This window comes from Narcine bancroftii, chromosome 13 (assembly GCF_036971445.1).
Source record: "Narcine bancroftii isolate sNarBan1 chromosome 13, sNarBan1.hap1, whole genome shotgun sequence".
Lineage (NCBI taxonomy): Eukaryota > Metazoa > Chordata > Chondrichthyes > Torpediniformes > Narcinidae > Narcine > Narcine bancroftii.
In genome coordinates this window covers 71,796,033-71,821,342 of record NC_091481.1, presented here as the reverse complement: position 1 = coordinate 71,821,342, position 25,310 = coordinate 71,796,033, and the positions used below count along the sequence as shown (strand labels likewise).

Below are 25,310 nucleotides of genomic sequence, written 5' to 3'. Positions count from 1 at the left end.
GCCGAAAATCCTCCTGTACATGGTAAGTAAGGTTTTCAATAAGTGCCAATTCTGCAGGTGCTGAGAGCAACAGGAGGTCTTTCAGCATTCGGCGGTGGGGGGGGGGGGGGGGGGTGTGGTGTGGTTGGGGAGGGCGGAGAGATCATATGAGACCACACTTTTCGTTAACTGTCTGTTTACCTGGTGTGGCTGTACCTGGGTGCCACGAGCCTTGTGGCCTGTTGCAATGTCTCTGTTAGGTATCTCTGCCAGGTTACGATGTGGAAATGGGACCTGAACTAATAATTGGAACGGTTAATATTATAGGGTCAGTGATGGGGAATGGGTTGAATCCCACACTGACTGTAGGAAGTTTGTATGTTTTTCACGGGGGCTTCAGTTTCCTCCCACCATTCAAAAGCATAGCTGAGGTTGTAGGTCAACTGCGTGTAATTGGGCAACATGGGTTCGTGGGCCAAAATAGCTTGTTACCGTGCTGTATGTCTAAATTTAAAAGACTAACTTAAATTTAAAATTTAACCAATGGTTTTCATCACCCTGTCGAATAATTAGCAAGACTACACCTTTTTCCCCAGGCCAAGAGAGTGGGAAGGCCTGGATATCCTGCAAATAAAATCCTGTTGAACTATTTACGAAGTGGGGTGTCACTGGAGCCACGTTGATGCTGTATTGGCCCTTTCTCCAGTTGTCTCCAGTAAAGCAGCTGTTATTACCCTGTCCAGGCAGACAGCATATCACTGACTGCTCCAATCTATTGGTTGGAGCTTGAATCGGGTTTGGAGTGGTGACGTATTAAAACCAAAATACAGAAAAGGCTCAGCACGTCAGACAGCTTCTCTGCAGAAAGAGGCAGAGATTTTGGGTGTGAATCCTTCATCTGATGAAGAGACTTGGATGTAAAGCACAAACTCGAATTCTCTTTCCCCAGATGCTGCCTGACCTGTGGCTTTTCCAGCATTTATTTTTGCTTTTGTTTCAGTTTAACAGCAAGTTGTTTTTTAACGATTGCAATAATTAAAGAGATTTTATTTAAATGTTTTGTTTTCTTTATTATTTCTTTCTTTCAAGGTGCTGACCAAAGGTTTGAGTGGGGGAAATATATTGAAGAGCAAAACTGCAAAGCTGCTTCAGTTAGCTGCTTCAAACATGTGAGTGAAAGGCTCCGTTCCCCCCCTTCTGCTCTGTGCCTGTTGATTGTTTTATATCTCTAGTTGGCATTAGGTGAGGTGAGGAGATCAAATATTCGAGAAGCACAAGGATAAGTTGAATAGTTACTGGGAAGTGGGTCCTAATGACATTGATCGAGAAGCAATTAGAACATACCCTGAAGTTCAAAAATAATACATTCTTGGGGATGCAGAGATGAGTCACAGTGTGGCAGCATGGTTGGGGTAGTGGTTAGCACACGCCTTTACAGCACCAACGATTGGGACTGGGGCTCAAATCCCAAGCTGTCCATAAGGAGTTTGCACGTTCTCTCCGTGTCTGTGCGAGTTTCCGCCCATTGCTCAAAAACATTCCGGGGGGTGTAGGTTAATTTAGGGTAGATTGGGTGGCACGAAATGACCTGATACCTTGCTGTATGTCTAAATAAAATAGTCAGCATGCCTTTGCGAGGGGGAGATCTTGCGTGGCCTATCAGCATCAGTAACGAAGTGCTTGAATGATGGCAGTGGAGTGATATCATCTACATGGACTTCATTAAAGTCCCACACATAAAACTGGCCCAAAGATTAGACTCAATGGAATAGAACATAGAGAACATTGAACATTAGAAGCCCTTGGGCCCACAATGTTGTGCCAACCTATATACACCTAAAACAAAATCTAAACCCTCCCTACCTCATAATCCTCTTCTTTTTTTCCATTCATGTGCCTGTCTCAGAGTCTTTTAAATGTCCCTATTGTTTCAATCTCCATCACCACCCCTGGCAACGCATTCTTGGCACCTACTTCTCTCTTTCAAACAAAAGCGACAAAAAGCTTGCCCCGATTTCAGATTTAATGCTCATTGTCTGAGTACATACACGAGATCCTTTTTCCTTAATTACTACTTATTGGCATTGCAAAAAAGCTTACTCAATGTACACATGTAAACAAATAAGAACAGTAAACAATGTAGAGAGGGAAAAACTTTTCCTCCCTTCACTTTGTACAGATGTCCTCTGATGTTAAGGACACATTCTCAGAGATGAGACACCCAGGAATTTAAAGTTCTTGACCCTCTCCACTACTGAGCCCTCAATGTTCCCCTGATTTCCTCCTTAAGTCCACAATCATCTCCTTGGTTTTGCTAACGTTGAGTGCAAGGTTATTAGAGTGACACCCCTCAACGAGCTGATCGATCTCCTCATTGCCGTTCGTGATTCTGCTGACGATTATGGTGTCATTGGCAAATTTGTAGACAGCATTGGAATTGGGCCTATCACGGGTGTATATTGAATACAGCAGTGGGCTAAGCACGCATCCTTTTTTTAACCATATCAATCAAAATACAGACAAACATTTCCCTCTTAAATATACACAGTGGCATTTTCTCCCCCTTTTTTCCCCCCCTCCCTTCCCTCCCTCCTTCCCACCCCCCTCCAAACCCATTAAACGTTCAACATATACAATACAAAATAACCATTAAACAATGTCTTCACAATCTAAACCAAATATTAAATAAAATTACAGAAAACAATATACCAAAAAATCCAGAGATCTTCCTCCTAAGTAACATAAAAAACAAAGAATTTGGAATTGATTTGGATGGTGCACAAAAAAGATTTGTTAAGATAGCTCTAGCCGTAGCAAAAAAAATGTATTATGTCAACCTGGAAATTGGAAGATAATTTGAAAATAAACAATGGTACATAGAAATGAATAAATGTATTCCATTAGAAAAAATAACATATAGTTTAAGAAATAATATTGAAATATTTGAACAAATATGGGAGCCTTACATGAAGCACAATAGAGAAAACCTACCGGGGACATTCACTACCTAAATTAACGAAAGGAGAAGGAAATGAAAAGAATTGACTCAGTGGAATTTCTTGTTTATTTTTATTGAATGACAACATTGTTTGACTGGTTTAATGTATCTTAGATTTTGTACTTTAAATGGATGGGGGGGAGGTAGGGAGGGTGGGATGGGAGGGGGGGGAGAAAATGACACTATATATTTGAAAAGGAAAATGTATGTATCATGGTCAATGTGGTATATGGTGTGAAAAAAAAATTAAAAAAAGAACAATGTCTTCACACAATGAAAATAAACAAGAAAATTGAGTCATCTACTTTTACGTACTGGATCAGGTCATTTTGTCGTCTTCTCATTTTATCATTTTCGGGGGTGGAGATCCGCGGTAAGCCCTCTCTCTGTTATGTTCCATGTACGGTTCCCAAATTTGTTCAAATACTGTGACTTTATTTTTTTAATTATATGTTATTTTTTCCAATGGAATACATTTATTCATTGCTATATTCTCAGGCTCTCTTCTGATTTCCAAGTTGACATTATACATTTTTTTGCCACTGCTAAGGCTATCATAATAAATCTTTTTTGCACTTCATCCAGTTTGAGGCCTAATTCTTTACTTCTTATATTACTTAGAAGAAAGATCTCTGGATTCTTTGGTAGGTTGCTTTTTGTGATTTTATTTAATACCTGATTTAGATCTTCCCAAAACTTTTCCACTTTCTCACATGCCCAACTTGCATGTTCTGTTGTTCCCGTTTCCTTCTTACAGTGAAAACATCTGTCTGATACTGTTGGGTCCCATTTATTTAACTTTTGGGGCGTGGTGTATAGCCTGTGTAACCAATTATATTGTATCTTGCGTGACCTTGTATTTATTATATTTTTTATAGTTCTAGAGCATAACTTTTCCCATATTTCATTTTTTATCTTTGTTTAAATCTTTTTCCCCCTTTTGTTTGGGTTTATAGCTTATTTCATAATTTTCCTTATCTTGCAGCTTGATGTACATGTTCGTTATAAATCTTTTTATTATCATTGTGTCTGTAATCACATATTCAAAGCTGCTTCCTTCTGGTAATCTCAGTTTGTTTCCCAATTTGTCCTTTAAGTAGGTTTTCAGTTGGTGGTATGCAAACATTGTACCATGAGTTATTCCATATTTGTACTTCATTTTCCAAAAAACAATTTTCTATTCTTTTGATCCCTTTTCTCTCCCATTCTCTAAAGGAAAGGTTATCTATTGTGAAAGGGATTAGTTGATTTTGCGTCAATAATAATTTTGGTAGTTGGTAATTTGTTTTTTTCCTTTCGATGTGAATCTTCTTCCATATGTTGAGTAAATGGTGCAGTACTGGTGAACTTTTATATTGCACCAGTTTTTCATCCCACTTATATAGTATATGGTCAGGTACCTTCTCCCCTATTTTATCTAGCTCTATCTTGGTCCAATCTGTTTTTTCCCTTGTTTGATAAAAATCTGATAGATATCTTAATGTGCTTCTCTATAATAATTTTTGAAGTTTGGTAACTGCAAACCACTTTGTTTGAACCACTCTAATTTATCTAGCGCTATTCTCGGTTTCCCCCCCTTTCCATAAGAATTTCCTTATTATTCTCTTTAGTTCATTGAAAAATTTCTCTGTTAAGTGAATTGGTAATGACTGAAATAAGTATTATATCCTTGGGATATTCATTTTAATGCACTTTACCCTCCCTATCAATGTTAGTGGTAAATCTTTCCAATGTTCTAAGTCATCCTGTAATTTCTTCATTAATGGTTGATAATTTAATTTGTATAGATGGCCTAGATTATTATCTAGTCGAATACCTGGGTATCGGATTGTTTGTGTTTTCCATTTAAATGGTAAACTTTGTGAAATCTGCATTATTCATTGGCATTGCTTCACTTTTATTTGTGTTGATCTTGTACCCTGATATTTCTCCATATTCCTTCAATTTCTTATGTAATTCATTTATTGATATTTCTGGTTCTGTTAAGTATACTGTGATGTCATCTGCAAATAAACTGATTTTATTCTCCTCCTTTATTTTTATCCCTTTTATTTTCTGTTCTTATCAGTTCTGACAATGGTTCTATAGCACGCATCCTTGAGGTGCACCTTGTAGTTAGTCAGTGAGGAGGAGATGTTGTTTCCAGCTTAGTGGAGATGAGCCTATCGTAAGATCAGCCATGATCACGTGGAGCAGGCTCGATGGGTCGGATGGCTGAATCCTGCACCTATTTCTTATGTTTTATAAGTAGTCGGACAGAGGTACCTCTTTGTTAACTGATGTTGAAGGTACGGCTAGGCTCTCCCCGGGATCTGGAGGGTTCCATTTCTGATCAGAAATGAACAAAATATGTATAAATTGAATGTTACAACAGGGCCAAGGGTCATGTTGTTGACTCCTGATTCGATCATTCATTCATTGTTTGCTATTGGATTGGCAGTGTGTTTATTTGTAACATGGTACAATCACCTGGTCCACCACCACGCATCACCTTCAGTGATCTCCTTCAGTGAGTATGGTAGCATCTGTGGTGATTCAGCACCCACTGTGGCCTGAATTATCTACTCAACTAAAGTTATACTTGAATCCCTAATCTTCAGGATTTTAAACAGGCAAAATCTCGTATTTTTTAAAAGGAAAAATTAATGCAATGTCTAATGTTTCCCATTTAGGTTCCACTATTTGACCAGTGGGAAGATGTTACAGAAGGGATGAAAGTGGAGATTTTGAACCATAACTGTAATCTTCCTAACAAAGTTTTCTGGATAGCAAGTGTCGTCAAATTAGCAGGTAGGTCCTATTGACTCTGTCTTAGAACAGCACTGGATCATTCTTTGCAGATAACTGTCATCTAAACTTGGCCATGAGGGGATTGGGGCCCTTTCCTCTGCTGGGTGAAGGACTCCAGCACAGACCGATGTTCAGGGAGTTGAGATCTGGCTCTGCGCTCAGTTTGTCACCACTGTTTCATGAAAACATCTCAAAAAAATAGAGATGATTCAGAATCAGGTTTATTGTCATGAACGTGTGTCAGGAAATGTGTAGTTTTGTGGCAGCATTATTGTACATTACAGGTGGAAAGAATTGCTATAAATTACAATTCTGTAATTGCACTATTTGGGAAGAAAAATGAATTGGCGCAAAAGAAGAAAAAGTAAGGGGACTGTCTGTGGTTCATTGTCCGTTCAGAAATCTGATGGTGGAGGGAAGGAAGCTGTTTTTGTTGGATGTTCGTCTTCAGGTTCCTGAACCTCCTTCCCGACGGTAGCAGAGTGAAGAGGTCATGGCCTGGGTGGTGGGGGCCCTTGACGATGAGACTGCTTTTTTAAGAAACTGCCTCTTGAAGATATCTTCAATAGAGTGGACTAATGCCCATGATGGTGCTGGCCGAGTTCACAACCCTCTGTAGCCTTTTCCTGTCCTGTGCATTGGCTCCTCGTACCAGACAGTGATGCAACCAGTCAGAATGCTCTCCACGGTTCACCTGTAGAAATTTGCAAGAGACTTTGGTGATGTAACAAATCTCCTCAAACTCCTCAAAGTATAGCCGCTGGCGAGTCTTCTTCGTGATTGCTTCGATGTGGATAGATCTTCAGAGATGTTGGCCCACAGGGATTTGAAGTTTCAGACCCCTATGAGGACTGGTTTGTGTTCTCCTGATTTCCCTTCCTGAAGTCCACAATCAGTTACGCAGTGTGAGAATGGGCAGCAGAACAAACCATGGGGGGTGGGGGGGACGGTTGGGTGGGGCGTAGAGTCAGAGTAAAATTGCCTTCTTTTGGGAAGGCAATAGGCTGGATTGTGATGGACCTGTCTCGCTGCTGTTGTGTCTGCTTCCAGAGACCAACAGCCCAATTCTTTTTTCCCCTGACTATGTGAGAAACAGCCAACAAGTAGATCAAGCTGCAAGCACCTGGTAAGTGTCAGGAATTGTACCCTGTTGATCTTTGACAGTTCACCGCTTCTAAAGGTTTGCAAGAGTTTTAGAATCTGTTAATGGTCTAGTAGGTAAAACATGTTCAAATAGACAGAACGAAAAAAAAACCATGATTTAAAAAAATATTGAAATGGTTTAAAACAAATGAACTCGTGTTTGGTTTCTCCCTCGACTTTGCAGATAACACCAAGGTTGGTGAAGTTGTAGACAGGTAGAGGGTTATTGAATGATGCAAGAGATTAGAGATCAGTCACAGATGTAGGTGGGGAAATAGCAGGTGGAGTTTAATCTGGATTTGTATTAAAAAAAAATGGGCGATGGGGCAGCATACAGGAGGGAGGGCAAAAACTTGGCTGGATGATGCACCAACAACAATCTCAATCAGGGTCTTAAGGACTTTTAGTTTTGCACTTTATTGACCTTTTTCTCTGTATTGCACAGTCAGTTTGTTTATATATCTTTATTTATTTACTTCTGTACCTAATTTTTATTTGCACTAAGGGGTAATTGCGCCTGGGCCACAGGAAAAGGAATATCAGGGTTGTATTTGATGTCATGCATTTAGTCTGACAATAAATCTGAGGTGTGCGCTTTGTGAGGTCAAAAGGTAAGGGAAATGTACATGGTTAATAGTCTTCAAAGTCTTGATGTGCAGAAGGATGTCGGGGTCCAGGTCCCCAGCTCTGTGAAAGTGGCCACGCAAGTTGATTTGGATATGGTATGCTTGCCTGGTGAACCTTCCACGACTCTACGGTTTATTAAACTATTTATTTATTTATGTATCTGCATATATGTTCTGCATATGTATAGTTTGTCTGAATGTGTGTCTGTGTGTTTTGCACTGAGGACTGGAGAACGCTGTTTCGTCGGGTTGTACTTGAACTTGAGTGGACCACAGTTTGCTTTTTCAGTTATATTGTACTTCTTTAACTAATAAAACCATTTAAACCTTTTAGAAAGTTTTAATTTTTTTTTCATATTTCATTCTCACTTTCCAGGTTACAAATCGTTACTGAGATACGAAGGATTTGAAAATGACTCGCGGCAAGACTTTTGGTATAATCTTGGGAGTGCAGATATTCACACTATTGGCTGGTGCGCGACGATGAACAAACCTCTGGTGCCTCCCCAGGGTATGTCCTGGCTCCTGTGTTTTTACTATTGATGAAACATGTTATCAGGTTCCTCCCCAGTCATGTGATGTGGGGGTGGAAGGCAGGAACAGGAGCAAGGTGAGTGGATGAGAGGGACAGGAGGGGGGAAGCGGAAGGGAGAGGGTTGCGGAAGGGAGGAGGGGGCAGAGACGCAAAGGGTGGTGAAATGAGGACAAGTTGGAGGAGGAGCAGAAGGTAGGGACGGGAAGAAGGGGGAGAGGGGCAGAAGGAGGAACGGGAGGGGCAGGATTGAGAGGGGTGTATATGGACCTAGGGGTGTTCATGTAGCTCTCTAGGAGAGGAGGAGTTTAGGTGGGTGGTCAGCTTACAGTCGTGGGGGTGGGAATGGCTGGTGGAGGGCAGGAATTGATGGTGGGGAAAAGGAGTTGTCTATCGTTTGAGCTTTCCAAGAAACAATATAAAGCCTGATTATCACAAAAATTATTTTTTACTTAAAAATCAGTATTTGTGGATGTGGGTTGGGAGGAGAGAGGAAAGATCACTGATATTCACTGATATTTAGGAAAATTAACAAAACAATAACTGAAAGGTGAGTCTTGGAAATATTGGTACTGGTAAAATATGAGTCTTCTTGATGTCTGTCACACATCTGGAGCGAGTTGTTGGTGGGGTTGAGAGGTTCAACAGGTTAATTTTTGGAAATTAATGGGTTTTATTTTTTGTGGAGAGGTTGAGCAGCCTTGGACTATACTCACTGGAGTTCAGAGGGAGGAGGGGGGAATCTTGCAGAGACACATGAAAGGAGCATTTATGAGAGAAGCAGGGTGGTGGAGTCTACTGGCAGGCGAGTGAATCAGTCGATTCTCTGCCAAGGAGGAAATGGAGGCAGCCTCATTGAATGTATTTAAAATGCACATAAATGTTTGAAGAAATGAGGTAGTGTGGATTATGGGAAACGGGCAGTTTTTAAACTTTCACCCCACGAGCCTGTGCCGCCCAATTGACCTACAATCCCGGTACGTTTTGAACGGTGGGAGGAAACTGGAGCCCTTGGAGAAATCCAGGACAATGTATCAACTTCTTACAGACCACATGGGATTCGAACCCACATTGCTGGCATCACGTTGCAATAATCGCTGCTCTAACCGTCCTTTAGTGGATCCAAGTCCACGACCAGATCAGCCATTATCTTATTGAATGGCAGAGCAGGCTTCACAGATGACCAATTCCTGCTCCTATTATGTTGTTAAGGACATGTTTTTATTGCAAGAGGCTTGTAATCCAACTTTTACTGCCTTTATGTAAGGTTTTGTACAAATCACTCTCAGAATATTGTCTACAATTTGGTTTCTTTCCTTTGCTGCACCAAGTTTACTACTTTAATTCCTGGAATGAAGTCCTGTCCTTAGAATTGACACTGAGTGATTGAGTAGAATAGTTCATTGGAACTTGAGAATTTAAGATTCAAGATTCGATTTATTGTCTTGTAATAAAGACAGTGGCATATTACATGAAAATGCCTTTTGTCTGCTGTAAGGCAGATAGATTCGTGATCAGCAGAAATTGCCTGAAGAACATCTTCCAGTCAGAGAAAGAGAAGCAAAAGAGTATCTCCCCCCTCCCCGGAGTCACCGAGTGTCCGTGGATTTGCCTCCAGTGCTCCCATAGCTTCCTCAGCCCCACCCAGTCCAGTCCAAATCATCACCCCCACCCCATTAAATTCTGTGCATTTCTGTAGCAGCTTGAAGGCTGTTTTCTTGCGGAGAGCCTCAGCACATTTCAGATTTGGATTTTATTGTCAGAGTACATACCTGACATCAGATCCAGCCCTGAGATTCTTTTTCCTGCAGGCCAGGCAGGATTGCCACCCATTGGCAGTGCAAATGTACACCTGTAAACAGATAAGAAATGTGAACTGTACAATACAGAGATAGAAAAAAAATAGCAAAGTGTACAATAAGTTTTTAAATAAGTCCATGATTGAGTTTGTTGTTAAGGAGTCTGATGGTGGAGGGGTAGCAGCTGTTCTGAACTTGGTGGTGCGAGTCTTGTGGAACCAACACTTCTTTCCTGATGGCAGCAGCGAGAACAGACAGTGTGCTGGGTGATGTGGATCCTTGATGATTGCTGCTGCTCTCCAATGGCAGAGTTCGCTGTAGATGTTCTTGATAATGGGGAGGGTTTCACCTGTGATGTTCTGGAGTTTTTTCCTCTGAGGTATTGGTGTTCCCATACCAGACCATGATGCAGCTGGTCACACACTTGAGTACATTGAAGTAAAAGCCTTGCTATCTTTCCACCTCATGTAACATAAATATTTTTTATGTAGTTGGAAGAAACCAAAACTTGACTGCTTCATGAAAGACATTGATAAGCTAGAGGGAGGTAAGTTGTTCCCATAGGTGGGGAGAGACCAGAACTAGGGGACTCAGCCTCAAGATTTAGGGTAGTAGGTTTAGAACTGAGCTGAGGAGGAACTGCTTTTTCCAGAGGGTGGTGAATCCCAGAGGGTGGTGAATCTATTCGCTGCCTATTGAAGCAGTGGAGGTGATCTCAGTGAATATGTTTAAGACAAGGTTGGATAGATTTTTACATAGTAGGGGAATTGAGGGATGTGGGGAAAAGGCAGGTGGGTGGAGATGATCCCATCATCAGGTCAGCCATGATCTCATTGAATGGCGGAGCAGCCTCAACGGGCCGAGTGGCCGACTCCTGCTCCTATTTCTAATGTTCACAGGGAAGCAGGTGCATAATCTTTGAGCAGAGACCTTGGAGGGGGGTGCAGCCATAACAAAAGGGTTGAGAATGCTGCTGTCATGTGAGGTGACTTGGTATTGATTGGTGATGTCTTCTATGCAGCTGTACAGAGCAAAACCACAGACTGGAGAGCATACCTGTTAAGGAAACTAATTGGTTCCAGGACCCTACCAGCTGATTTCCATTACAAGGTATGGGAATACACACACAATCTCGCTCTGTGTACGTTGTTGTGTCTTGACAGGCTTCATCCCATGAAGTCCAATGGAAGGGCTTGTGCAGCTGACGCTCACTAGAAGAGGAGGGGCATCAACCAGTTGCACCATCCTGAAATGCCTGTGTGTTGATCAGATTTCAGATCGATGCTAGTCTCGTTGATCTTGGCAATGAGGTGTATTTGGCTTGGGCAGTGAAAACGTCACGGAGGGTCCCTACTTTTTATTGCTATTTGAGTTTATTTTCTAGTATTGGAATTTGAGCGCAGCCTATGAAGTGATTTAACCAAAGTGGAGCTTTCTGTTCCAAGTCAAGTTTATTGTCATCCAATTGTACAAGTACAAACCGATGTAACCGCATCCTCTGGTCCTCTGGGCAAAAATGCGCAGACACACAACCAGACATAACACACACATGGTCCATGTGCAGGACAAATATTTCATCTATACAAGTAAATAGGTAAATATTGTTTTCTGAACATGATCATCTCGGATGGTTCGTGCGTCTAATCTTCCACCTTCCTATCCATGCACGTTCCAACAGTAATCGATTGCAAACTTCAAAGACATCTCGTCTTATGTATTTGCTCCATAACTCGAGATTGCTGAGATCGTCTGAAGGCTGCCAGTTCCTGCCTTGCTGTTGTTTCCATCTTGGGAGCATTGTATTGTTTAACCATGATTCTGAATGGGAAAATATCCACAATGTGGCTTCTTATGAAGTTGGAAGTGACGTGACCCATGTGTGAGACTTGGTGCACCTTCTGGAAACTGTTTTCTTTCAACAGTGACTTGTCAAAGAGAATCCTACTCGTTCATTCCTAGGGCCTCTTGTCCCTATTCGTTTCAGACCTCGTGATGTTTATTCAGGCTGTAGGACATTGTAGGATTATGTACAAAAGGTTAGTAACCAAAAATAATCTAGCAATTAATAAGTATTTTTCATAGAATACAATCAAACTTGTATTTAAAATATGCCAACACAGGGTGTGATGCTGGGGTTAGAGGCTCCTTGTACTGGGTCTCTGTTTAACAGATATTATCACGAAGCTATTAATATTTATAGGTCTTCAGTAAAAAGGGAATTAAATCCCCAAATGTGGGATATTTAAGGAAGGTAAGCTTCTGTAGTGCAGTTACTGAGAGGAAGGTGTTTCCCAAACGACTGCACATTTCCTGGAGGGACTGCGGCCGGGAGGAAGCAGCATTCCCAGGACCCTTACCCGGGTTATCCCACTGCCTCGTCGGGGTTGCCCTTCACTCATCGCCGGAACGTACCTCCCATGTCACGGATCTATTTGTGGGAGAACTTCTTGAACTCGGTGTATTGATTGAAGACCCACGGGCTATGCTGCTGTGGATCTGCCAACCCTTCTATCAGCTCCCTGGGGCAAAACTAATCTGATCAGAAATTCCCCAGAACCCTCCAGTGCACACCTGCGTGCTTCATTTTGTGACCCACTTTCCTGCACCACCCCACTGGGTGGACGAGAGGGCTTGGTCGGTGGCTTCTTCTCCTCTGTCGCTGCCAGTCTCTGTCGTGTTCCACGGACATTTCTGCCAGTCCATCCACTATGTACACACAGGCGCACATACTGACACACACAGTACGTGTTTACGTGGCAGTGAAGCAAGCGGAGAGAGAGCAGCTGGATTCACGTTCAAAGCCAGAGTGTACACAAGAGAAAGCAGGTCAAGTGGGGGGTGGTGGGGGGGGGGAAATCGAGCAGGAGGAGCGGAGGTTGAGCAGGGGGGTGAACGAGGGAATCGAGCAGAGGGGTGAATGGGAGAAGAGGGGCTCAAGCTAGAGGAGAGGCTGCAGGAAAAGAGGGTCTCACAGAACTCCCACCAAAGTGAAGAGGAAATCTTCTTCAGAGTAGGGTATCTTCACAGTGGATCAGTATAATGGAGAGGCAGGAGGCAGCAGATGCCAGAATCAGGAGTAGTAAACAAACTACTGCTGGGTCAGGGTGGAAGCTGATTGTTGATGTTCCGGGACGAGGCCGTTCTTGCATGGACAATTTTTCGATGATGCATTTGTTCAGAAACTCGTTCTCATTTCTCTCCCTGCCCAGATGGTGGAGAGCATGAAGTACTTTTTCCGACCAGGAATGAGGCTGGAGGTCGTGGACAAGACCCAGATCTCCCGCACACGGAGAGCAGTTGTAGACAGGGTAATTGGTGGGCGTCTGCGGCTACTGTACGAGGATTGTGAGGAGGAAGATGATGATTTCTGGTGCCACATGTGGAGCCCTCTCGTCCACCCAGTAGGGTGGTCCAGGAAAGTGGGTCACAAAATGAAGCACACAGGTGAGCACTGGAGGGTTCTGGGGAATTTCTGATCAGATTGGAGGGGTTGTGGACAGCAAGGAAGGTTTTCAAAGCTTCCATTTGGATCTGGACCAGCTGGGAAAGTGGCCTGAAAAATGGCAAATGCAGACAAGTGGTAGGTGTTGCATTTTGGAAGGACAAACCAAGAAAGGACGAACACGGTGAATGGTCGTTCACTGAGGTGTGCGGTAGAACAGAGGGACCTGGGAACACAGATACATAATTCCCTGAAAGTGGTGTCACAGGTGGACAGGGTTGTAATGAGATCTTTTGGCATGTTGGCCTTCATAAATCAAAGTATTGAGTACAGAAGTTGGGATGTAATCATAAAGTTGTATAAGACTTGATGAGGCCAAATTTGGAATATTGTGTGCACTTTTGGTTTCCTACCATATAGTTTGGCGTATAAGTTGAGTCCTCATTTTCAGGCTAATTTTCAAGGTTTTATTAGGCGTATAAGTTGACCCCCCCCACCCAAAAAATCACAATGACTGAGCTGTCGGGCATTGTTATCATGCAGGCTCCAGCAAAATGATGAAAGTATGAAGTATGTTTTAAGTTAATATGGCCAAGAAAACTAAGCTGTACTGCTGCAAGAAAATTTGATGTGCATGAGAAATTGGTTAAGAGATTAGAGGAAGAAAGAAGAAACTTTAAGAAAAATACCAAAAATGGCAGTGTTCTTTGAGAAAAGGAATCCCTCGTTGGCCAGAGATGGAAAATCGCATTGCGGAATGGGTATGTGAACAGAGGCAAGATTACTACGTAATCACTTGAAATAAAATAAGAACATTTGCACTGCAGTGGGCAAAGTTACACCCAGACCTCAATAAAGATTTTGAGGCTTCATTTGGCTGGTGCAATAATTTCATGAACAAAAAAAATCTGGTATTACACCAACAAACAAAAATTACACAGAAACTACCAAAAGATCGTGATCATAAAGTTGTAAGTTTTCACCAGTTATTATACAGAACCGGCAGAAACACCAGTTTGTAATGGCAAATATTGGAAGCATGGATGAAACCCCACAGTGGAATGGAAAGATGTTAAAACTGTGCAAACCAGAAGTACAGGCCACGAAAGGGCCAGGTGTTTACATGGTCTTATCATGCGTGGCCGACCGGACAAAGAATCACAGTAACCTTGAAATGCAAAATTAAACCTAAAGTAAAAATTCTCTGCAGGTATTTTTGTACATTTTTATGAAAAAGGATGGATGGTTGAAAATATTGTCAAACTATGGATAGACAATGTGTGGAACAGGCGGCCAGAGGGTTTACGCAAAGATCGGAGTTTGCTGGTCTCACCTTACTGAGAATACTAAAAGTAAATTAGCACTACATAATACTTACATGGCAGTTATCCCAGGTGGTTTGACGTCAACATGGATGTCTAATGCAGAAAAGTAGTTTACAAAAGGCAGAGCAATGCATACTGCATCACTTGTTGTGCTGTGTAACTTGGGGCTGAAGGCATGGGACAAACTTAGTCTGTACTCGATGATTTAATGATTTTTAAAAGTGCAGTGGCTCTTGTCTAAGATGATTTGTTGTGGGGCACTGTCGATGAAGCTGAAACTGTCTCATCAGGTACAGACTGGGGCAAAGGAGTTGAGGGTTATGGGGATAAGGCTGGAAAGGGGTACTGATGGTAGTGATCAGCCATGATCTGTAAAATGGCGGTGCTGGCTCGACGGGCCGAAGGGCCTACTCCAGCTCCTATTGTCTATGATGACTGTTTAAACGGTGATGGTATGGATGGGCTGGCCACCATCTTTGCTTCAGAAGGATTGTAAATGTGTTTTTTTTCCAATAAAAATTTCACTGAAAATTTGTGGTAGTTGTTTTTTTTTTCAAGGGTCGATGTACATTTTTTATTAGCTAAATTTAAGGACTTAAGTGTATCCAGCATAGGTCAAATCCCCCCCCCCCCCCCACCCAATTTTCAGGGTTTTGAGACTCGACTTTATACAGTAATATACAGTAACTATGGGAAAGATTTCAATAACGTGGAAAGAGTACAGAGAAGGTTTACTGGGATGTTACCAGACTTCAGGAGTTGAGTTACAGTGGGAACTACTTCTTCACAGAGAGAGTGGTGGGAGTGTGGAATGAGCTGAAGTGGTAAATGAAGGCTCGATTTTTAACACGCAAGAAGAATTTGGACAGGTACATGGATGGGAGAGGTATTAAGGGCTATGGACTGGGCGCAGGTCAGTGGGATGAGGAAGAAAAATAGTTTGGCACAGACGAGAAGGGCCAAAGAGCCTGTTTCTGAGCTGTAACATTCTTTGGCTCTGTGTTGTGACTTGTGAATCTTTTGGAATGCAGAAGGCCAGGCTGTGACTAACCAATGCTTTTAGGTCAAATGTGAGAGAATATCCGCTTGAGAATTGTCCAAACCTTTATCTAAAATTTAAATCCAGGCAACCGAAGAGTCGCACCAAGGGGCATAAAGGAAGGTGCAAGTGTGGGACTCCTTGACCCAGCTTTTGGTTGGTATATAGTGGCATGGAGATCCAATGGAAAGGTTCATAAAAGACGACGAGGGAAATAGTAAAACACAAAAGTCTGCAGATACTGTGGTTGAAGTAAAACCACGACCCTGGAGAAACTCAGCAGGAGAATTGGTGAACTTTATACAGCAAAGAGAAAGATGCATATCCATCGTTTCAGGCTTGAGGCCTTCATCAGCGTGTTAGCAAAATGTACTCATGCACCTGACCACATGGTGGGGGTGGGGTGGGGCAAAGGCAGGAGGTAGCAGGAGGATAAGGGAGGGAATACCAGCAAGCAGGGGGAGGGGGGATGGCTCTGTAAATAGAGAGGGAAGGGGGTGGAGAGCCAGAGGAAAGGAGACAAAGGAAGGGAGGGAGAATGGAGAGTAAGCTAGCAGAAACTGGAGAAGTCGATGTTGATGCCATCTGGCTGGAGAGTTGTTCCTCCAATTTAGGGGTGGCCTTGGTGAGGTAGGACCTGAGGCCATGGACAGACATGTGAGTGTGGGAGTGGGACGTGGAATTGAAGCTGTAAGTTCATGGCTTTCAGTAAGTTCCCAGCTTTCGTTCCCCTTCTGTGCTGAGGAACCCTTTGTGTTACCCGGTTACATTTTCATGGTTCGAGCCAGTCTTAGTAACTGAACTGCGCAGAGTTGGAAATGAGGAACAACCAGAAAAAGCAGGAAGAAATGGAAAGGGAAACAGACCTGACTGAGCCCATTTAAACCAAAAATCCACAATCTTCAGGTCCATGCAGCTGAAATCTAAAATGTTCTTACTTTTTCTGCAGAAGGAATTAATCGAGGAGAGCTGAGCTCAAACCCATCCTTCAGGAAAATCTACTGCGATGCTGTCCCCCACTTCAAAGAGGTAAAGGAAAAAGTTATGCATGTTATTTTATTGTAAGGGAGTGTCGACCCAGACCAAGCATGCATTTGTACTCGAGTACAGTGGATGGTTTTGTTGTTAAAACAAGAAATGTCCCAGTGCAAGCAATGAGAATCTGGAGAGATTCAGCAGGTCAGGTGGCATCCATGGAGAGAAATAGACCATCGGTGTTTGGGTCATAGCCCTTCTTCGAGGCTTGTGTCTATAAGTGGTGCAGTGGCTTCTGCCTTCCAACTCCTGTGACGCGAGTTTGATCCTGACCTCAGTGGCTGTGTGTGGAGGCATGAAGTTCTTAAGTTTATATTTGCTGCTTTTGACATCAGAAACCTTGGCCAACTTCTACTGATGTGTGGTGGAAAGGGTGCTGCATCACGGTCTGGTATGAGGGCACCAATACCTCTGAATGTAAAGCCCTGCAAAAATAGTGGACAGCCAGGACATCAGAGAGAAAACTCTCCTTGCCATCGAGAACATCTACAGGGAACGCTACTATCGGAGAGCAGCAGCAATCATCAAGGATCCACCCCACCAAGCTTACGTTCTGTTCTTGTTGCTGCCGTCGGGAAAGAGGTATCAGTGCCACAAGACTCACACCACCGGGTTCAGGAACAGCTGCTTCCCCTCCACCATCAGACTCCTCAACAACAAACTCAATCAGGGACTCATTTAAAAATTCTTACTTTGCACTTTATTTATTACTGATTTTTCTTTCTGAATTGTCCAGTCAGTTTGTTTATTTTGTATAATTTTTTTTTTAATACAGTGTGTAGTTACTGATAAGTAGAAGTTCTACCTGGCCCATGGGATGAAGAATCTCTGGGTTGTATGTGATGTCATGTATGTTCTCTGACAATGAACCTGAATATTGAACTTTTGGAAAAGTTCAATAATATGCAATGGCCTGTCCGATGTTAGCCCTGAGCCATTGTCGACATGTAACTTGTATATGTCTAAATAGTTTTGCAAAGTGATGTTCGCCATCATCTTTGAGAAGACTCAGTAAGACAGCAGTCAGGATGGCCATTTGACAACGTGCTACGCCCATCAGAAATGTTAATGCTTTGATTTATTGAGTGTTTCATATATGGGCCCCTCCAACCAGATGGCATAAGCATCGAATTCTCCAGTTCCCATTAGACCCCGTCCCTCCCATTCCCCTATCCCAATGTGTCCTTACCTCTAGCTCAGCATTCACAAAGCTACCCCTCTCCCCCGATCAATTTCCCCTCCTGTCCACGACGTGCTCGTCTTCTCTGATCTTGCGGCATGTGCTACAGCTAAATAAGGTTGACTCTACAGCTATGAGGGAGGAGCTAGCCAAAATAAAATGGAAGGACATTCTAGCTGGGAGGACAAATGGGCAAAAATGGCATGTATTTCTAGATATTTTTCACAGGATTCAGAATATATTCATCCCAACAAGGAGGAAAGGCTCTACGAAGAGCAAATGGCAGCCATGGCTGACAAAGGAGATCAAATGCAGTATCAGGTCTAAAAGAAATAAGGATAAGATGACAAAGCAGAGAGGGAGGTTAGAGGATTGGGAGGCCTTTAAAAACCAACAGAGAGAAACTAAGGAAGTCATTCAGGAGGGGAAAATGAAGTATGAGGGAAAATTAGCAAATAATATAAAATGGGATAGCAAAAGCTTCTTCAGATATGTTAAAAGGAAGAAATTGGTTAGGGCCAAAATTGGGCCCTTGAAAATGGAGAAAGGTGAAATTATCAATGGGGTCATAGAGATGGCTGAGGAATTTAACAATTACTTTGCATCTGTTTTCACCAAGGAGGATATAGGTTATGATCAGAATAGGAGTAGGGGTCAAGCAGTATCTAGGGACTTGGTGAAATTACCGAAGGAAACAGTTCGATGGATATTCAGATTCAGAAGCAGGTGGTTGTAAGCAAATTGTTAGAACTGAGGCCTGATAAGTCCCCTGGGCCTGATGGGCTGCATCCCAGGGCGCTTCGAGAGATTGATCTGGAAATTGTGGAAGCGCTAATTGACATTTTCCAAAGTTCTTTAGATTCCAGGGAAGTGCCTGCAGACTGGAGAGTGGCTGATGTTGTACCACTTTTTAAGAAGGGATGGAGAGAGAATATGGGAAATGATAGACCGGTCAGCCTGACGTCGGTGGTGGGGAAGATATTGGAATCCATCGTTAAAGGAGAAATACCAGAACACGTAGGAAGGAATAAGAGTCTCGGTGCTGGTCAGCATGGGTTCCTTAAAGGAAAATCTTGCTTGAGTAATCTGGAATTTTTCGAGGACGTAACAAGTAGGCCAGTGGATGTGGTGTACTTGGACTTTCAGAAGGCCTTCGATAAAGTCCCACAGAGCAGGCTAGGTTGCAAAATCAAGGAGCATGGTATCAGGGGTAGGGTGCTGTCCTGGATAGATAATTGGTTGAGAAATAGGAAACAAAGGGTTGGGATTAACAGGTCATTTTCTGGATGGCAGGATGTGACAAATGGGGTCCTGCAGGGGTCGGAGTTGGCCTTCAGTTGTTTATCATTTATGTAAATGATTTGGATGAGGGGATAAATAACTACATATGTATATTCACAGATGACACTAAACTGGGTGGTAGTGTAAAGAGCGAGGAGGATGTCAGGAAATTGCGAAGGAACTTGGATAGTTTAGGGAAAGTTGGAAAGTTGGCAGATGAAGTTTAATGTGAGTAAATGCGAGGTTGTCCATTTTGGAGGCAGAAACAAGAGCAGAATATTACTTAAATGGTGTTAAGCTCGGGAGTGGGGTAATGCAAAGGGATCTGGTCGTATGTTCACCAGTCATTGAAAACTAGCATGCAGGTTCAGCAAGCGGTGAAGAAGGCGAATGGTGTGTTGGCTTTCATGAAGAAGGGATTGGAGTAGAGAAGCCCTTCTGCAGTTGTACAGGGCCTTGGTGAGACCTCACCTGGAGTATTGGATCCAGTTCTGGTCCCCATATTTTAGAAAGGATGTACTTGCTATAGAAGGAGTGCAGCACAGGTTTACAAGGTTAGTTCACGGGATGGCAGGATTGTCATATGCGGATAGGTTAGAAAGACTTGGATTATATGCGATGGAGTTTCGAAGGATGAGGGGAGACATGAACGAGGTATTTAGGATTATCAAAGGGCTTGACAGGGTGAAATCAGAGCACATGTTCCCATTGATGGGTGAGACTAGGATTAGAGGGCATAGTTTAAGAATAAAGTGAAGGTCATTTAAGACAGAAATGGGGAAAAAAAATTTTACCCAGTGTCTGTGGAATACATTGCCACAGAGGGTAGTGGGGGCGGATTCGTTGGATAGATTTAAGAGAGAGTTGGATAAGGCTCTTGTGGGCAGGGGAGTTGAGGGTTATGGGGATAAGGCTGGGATTGGTTATTGAAAGGGAAAGATCAGCCATGATCTGATAAATGGTGATGCTGGCTCAAAGGACCAGTTGGCCTACTCCAGCACCTATTGTCTATATTGTCTATTGTTTCCAGCATGTGCCTTTTCTGGGATGTTTTTTTTCTCTCTCATTTCCAGGTGCGGGCAGTTTACACACACGGAGGTTGGTTCAAAGAAGGGATGAAACTGGAGGCCATTGATCCACTGAATTTATCCACCATTTGTGTTGCTAGTGTCAGAAAGGTGGGTTTTTAAATGTAAATCTGTGACTGTGCATGTTTACTGAGAAGGAACAATCAGAATGTCATCATTCAGTCGGTTTTAGAGGGGCTTCGACCAGAATTCTGTCATAGACTTTTGTTTTAAGACCATGAGACAGCCCACTGAGTCTGCCCCACTACCCCACCTTCTCCCCATAACCTTTGATGCCCTGGCTAATCAAGAGCCTGTCAATCTCTGCCTTAAATGCACCCAATGACCTGGCAACAAAATTTTCAGACCTGGGAACCCATGTGGTCACAGGTAGAATGTACAAACTCCACACAGGCAGACCAGGATTGAACCCAGTCACTGGAAATCTGAGGCAGTTTTTCAACAGTTTTCCCAGCTTCGTTCACAGTTAAATTAAGGTGTATAACTCAGATTACGTAATCTTTTATAACCCTTTGGACTGGCTGTTTTTAATACATACTCCGGACTGGGTCCAAGGGTAAACTACAGTACAAACACCAGTACGAACCAGCTGGTGGTTGGGTATAAAACCAGTGGTGGAAAACAGGGGCCAGGAGTACATGTGCTTGTATGTAGACCCTAAAAACAGGGACACGGAGTCCAAAGGGTTAAAATCTTTTCAATTTCTGAAATGAATTGTTTTTAAACGATATAATTCCCCTGAACTGTGGCCTGGTGATGGAGTAAAGATTCCTTTCATGGAGAGGGAAAGGGAGGGAAGTTCTACATTTGCCGGTGACTCAAGCCTTAGAGGACACAGATTTTACATTTTGAACAAAGGTTACAAAACTGATAAGAGGATAAAGCTTTTCACATGCATCAGTTAATCTGAAATTCACCACGTATAAGGGTGGTGAAAATGGAACTGAACAGATGCTGAAAATAGGGAGGATTGTGAGGGAGAAAACATTTCACGGTTATTGGAGAAAGACGGGGATGGGATCGATGGCGATGCTCCATGAGGGGGATAGCATGGACTGAAGGGCCAATTGGTCTTGCTGTAAGAATTCTGTGAAGTGTTGTCTCTGGAGCTTCACCCACGTTGTAGTTTTTCACACAAGGGTCAATAGACAATAGGTGCTGGAGTAGGCCATTTGGCCCATCGAGCCAGCACCGCCATTCATTCAGATCATGGCTGATCTTCCACTATCAGTACCCTGTCCCTGCCTTCTCCCCATAACCCTTAATTCCACTGTCCACAAGAACCCTATCTAGCTCCCTCTTGAACTTATCCAGAGAACCACCCTCTGCAGCAAAGTATTCCACAGGTCGGTGGGCATGTGGATCAGAGACGTACCAGTTCTGACCTTAACCAGCGAGGAAGAACTGTGTCCAGCAGCATCTGTGGAGAGAGAAGCAGAGTGTACTTTTCTGGACAACAGTGCCAGGAACAAACTGAAGGGCCTGCGATCAGGCGGAGAGCTGGAGTAATGTAAATGGTGGCAACGCTGTCTGAAAAGGGATGGTACTGGCGAGTAAAGGTTTCTCTGGAGGAGGAGAAAAGGGAAGGGGCAGCTGAAATCTGGGGTCAAACTCGGTAATCACATTATTATAATAAATTGATGAGGTAGGAACAAAGGAACAGGCTTCCATGGGAATGGTCAAGTTTCCTTTCTTCTGTTCGCAATTAATGCATCTTTGGTGTGACAATTAATGACAAGAGTGAAACACGCCAGATTCAGAGACCATGATTGTAGTAAAAACACAAGGATAAGTTGGAGGAACTCTGTCGGTTTCACAGTGTCCACAGGAGGGAAAAATATATCACTGATGTTTCAGGCCTGAGCCCTTCTTCAAGGTACAAGCAAAACAGTCCCCAACACTTAGCAGCAAGCTCGGAATTGGAGACTGTTTCATATAGAATAATGAATCCTATGGGGTATTAAAATCTTCCACTAAAATCCTCCTGTTAAAATCTGCTCAGTATCGGAATTTATTGCCATGAACACGTCAAGAAATTTGTTGTTTTGCAGCTGCGTCTCAGTGCGAACGTTTATTTAAACCACCTTACAAAATAAATAAAAATAGTGCAAGAAAAAGTCGAAGTGAGGCTGTGTTCTTTATTCATTCCGGAATCTGATGGCAGAGGGGAAGAAACTGTCCATGTGCGACTGAGTACAACTTTTTTTAAACCATCCACCTAAATTATGGGGCCATTCCCATGAATCTTGCCACCTCCTCGTCTCACATTCGCAGTCTGTGGGTGTTGCTGGTAAACCTACCAATAATGATCCACTCTCAAACCATGAGGTGTTTCAGAGTCAACGAGGTTGGGACGTGTTTGGTGTTGCTTATCAGCCAGGCTTTTAATTTTCTTCCCCCCCCCCCCCCCTCCCCAACGATATTAGTGACCAAGATTTTTTTTTAACAGCAGTTTGGCAAGTTCGTGATAATCGTTGAACAGGAAAATCTGTGGACACTAATTGTAGTTTAACACACAAAAGTGCTGGAGAAATTCAGCAGGTCACCCAGCATTCTTTTTGGCAAAGGCCTCATAACCAAAGTTCCAGGCCTGAGCTCTTGGTCAAGGTATGAGCAAAGCACAGGCAGGTGCCTGTCTAAAACAGTAGGGAGAGGATCACAGAACCACAGGGAGGAGGTCTTGGGTGGGAGGGCAGAAGAGAAAAAAGCTGGGAAGCGATAGAGGAGGAGATGGATCGCTGAAAGTGGAAAGCACCTGCCTGATTTTGCTCTCACCTTGACGAAGGACTCTGGCCTGAAATGCTTCTTGTGTATCTTTGCCATGAAGAACGGTGCACGACCTGCTGAGATTCTCCAGCACTTTAATGATAATCGTCAGTATTGTTAACTGTTTCGTTACGTCGTTCGCTTAAGGCACATTGTGTGTCAGATCTGCACCACCATACCCCTACATATACTGACATCCTTCTCGAAGGACAAGAAAATAGGTCAAATTACGCTTGTGTGATCACTGGCTTTTATACCTCGTGACTGTATGAAACCAACATCATTCCTATTGGGTTGTGTCTCTCGTAGGGCTTGCTTTTCCATTTAACATCGCCAAAACCAGTAGCATTTTGTTGTTTTGCCTCTCATCCTTCTTAAGTTTTATACTATGTTTAAGTTGATTAACAACTCGTTTGCTTTTACCATTGTCTTGCCGAAGTCTGTCTTGTCCGCAGTTAAGATTTTCTTGTTATTTGCAACCTTTGTCCTTGTTCCCTGTATGTCTACACCTAGATCGGTAGGTCATGTGCGTAATAGAGTTGTGGCACAACTGCACCATTTTGATCGTTTACCATCATTCTCGGTTTTCTGTTGACCTGTAAATTCTACAAGGTGGGGCTGTTAATTTTCTAACCCCGAACAATATTAGTGATCGAGGTTGGTTATTTGTAGCAGTTTGGCAGGTCGGTGATTAAACAGGAAAGTCTGCTGATGTTGTGATAGTTAAATGTAGGGCCATTTAGTGTGAGCTGTGCTGTGATTGATACCTGCCTCCAGAGCAACAGTGTGATGGGTGGTTTGTTGTCCCAATGAATGACAGGTGCTGTTGAATGGATACCTGATGATTGGAATTGATGGTTCCGAGGCTGCCGATGGATCGGACTGGTTCTGTTATCATGCGTGCTCCTCTTCCATCTTCCCCATAGGATTCTGTAAGAAGAATGATGTTGTGTTAACTCCTCCACAAGGTGAGTCACTAAAAAAACTCAGAAAATTACCAGTTCATTGTGATGAACTGTTTGTATAAATAAAGTTATCGACTGGTGCAGCAAAGAAATGGCTCCCAAGCCCATGCTACCCATCAAGACCATGAGATGTTGGATCAGAAATAGGCCATTCAGCCCATTGACTGCCATGCAAAGATAATGACACATAACTAACATTTCGGGCTTGAGCTCTTCATCAAGCAAAATATAGACAGGCACCGTGTACTCTCTGAACTCCTTGCATGAGTTCTTGTGCTTGTTTGCTAATGGAGACTTTTTGTCTTTCCAGGTTATGAGAAAATCTTTGACTGGGAAACGTATTTAAAAGAGACGAACAGTGTCGCAGCCCCTGCAAATCTCTTTATCAGGGTGAGTAACGAGGATTACTTTCTAGTGTGTGTGTGTTTGTGTGTGTGTTTTGTCCTGACTGTATGTTGCATGGATCTTGATCGACCAGTAGTGGACATGAGGCACTGGTGCTGTAATCTGGAGCAAAATCCGAATTTGGGAGGAGCAGGTCAGGCAGCATCTGTTGAGGCAGAGGGATGGTTGATGTTTCGAATTGATGCTCTGCATCTGGGCGGTGTGGAGTGGGTGTGACGGAGATGGGTGAGACCCCAGGGCTGGAAGGTGATGGGTGGAAACAGGTGAAGATGGTCTGAAAGTGGAGAAGATGGGAGATAGCACATGGTGGGTGAAGGGTGCAAATAGTTAAGGAGAAATGGAGCCAAGTTGTGTGAGAGGGGAGCAGAGGTTGAGACAGAAACTGGTGTGGGTCAGTAGAACGAGGCAGAATAATAATTTGGCACATTCTCGATGGGCTGAAAGGCCTGTTACTCGGATCTAGTGTTCTCTGCTTGTATGATAAGCATAAGAAGCTGTAGATGGTGGAATCTGATAGAGGTGATGTGCTGTCGGAAAAGGCCTAATTGATGTGCAGGTGGAAACGGTTGAGGTGTGTGATTTGAGGCTTTATAAGGCACTGAGACCACACCTGGGGTTTTGTGAGCAGTTTTGGGCTCCTCATTAAAGAAAGGATGTGCTGACGTTGGAGAGGGTTCATAGGAGGTTCACAAAGATGATTCTGGGAATGAAACGGTTATCATATGTGGAGCATTTGACAGCTCTTGGCCTGCACTCGTTTGAATTTAGGAGAATTGGAGGAGGGAGGGAGAGAATGGGACTCATTGAAACATTTCACTCTTTTCAATATTTTTATTGAAATTGCAGTTCCACATTGAAACATAAGAATACATATTTGTCTGTTGGTCCAGCATTTTGGGTTTTACTGAAATCATAGC

The 25,310-nt window shown here is 43.1% G+C and overlaps 1 protein-coding gene across 4 annotated transcripts in view; it reads left to right on the top strand.

Moving 5' to 3' along the window:
• Nucleotides 1-25,310, top strand: part of LOC138748358 (lethal(3)malignant brain tumor-like protein 2) — a 50,152-nt gene that overhangs the window by 18,016 nt on the left and 6,826 nt on the right. For all 4 annotated transcript variants that reach the window (XM_069908404.1, XM_069908405.1, XM_069908403.1 and 1 more), the window contains exons 5-13: nt 1,069-1,148; nt 5,650-5,767; nt 7,913-8,047; nt 10,889-10,977; nt 13,077-13,311; nt 16,623-16,702; nt 20,243-20,347; nt 23,844-23,991; nt 24,299-24,378. In XM_069908404.1, coding sequence (XP_069764505.1) covers nt 1,069-1,148; nt 5,650-5,767; nt 7,913-8,047; nt 10,889-10,977; nt 13,077-13,311; nt 16,623-16,702; nt 20,243-20,347; nt 23,844-23,991; nt 24,299-24,378 — 1,070 coding nt within the window. The remainder of the gene's footprint in view (nt 1-1,068; nt 1,149-5,649; nt 5,768-7,912; nt 8,048-10,888; nt 10,978-13,076; nt 13,312-16,622; nt 16,703-20,242; nt 20,348-23,843; nt 23,992-24,298; nt 24,379-25,310) is intronic.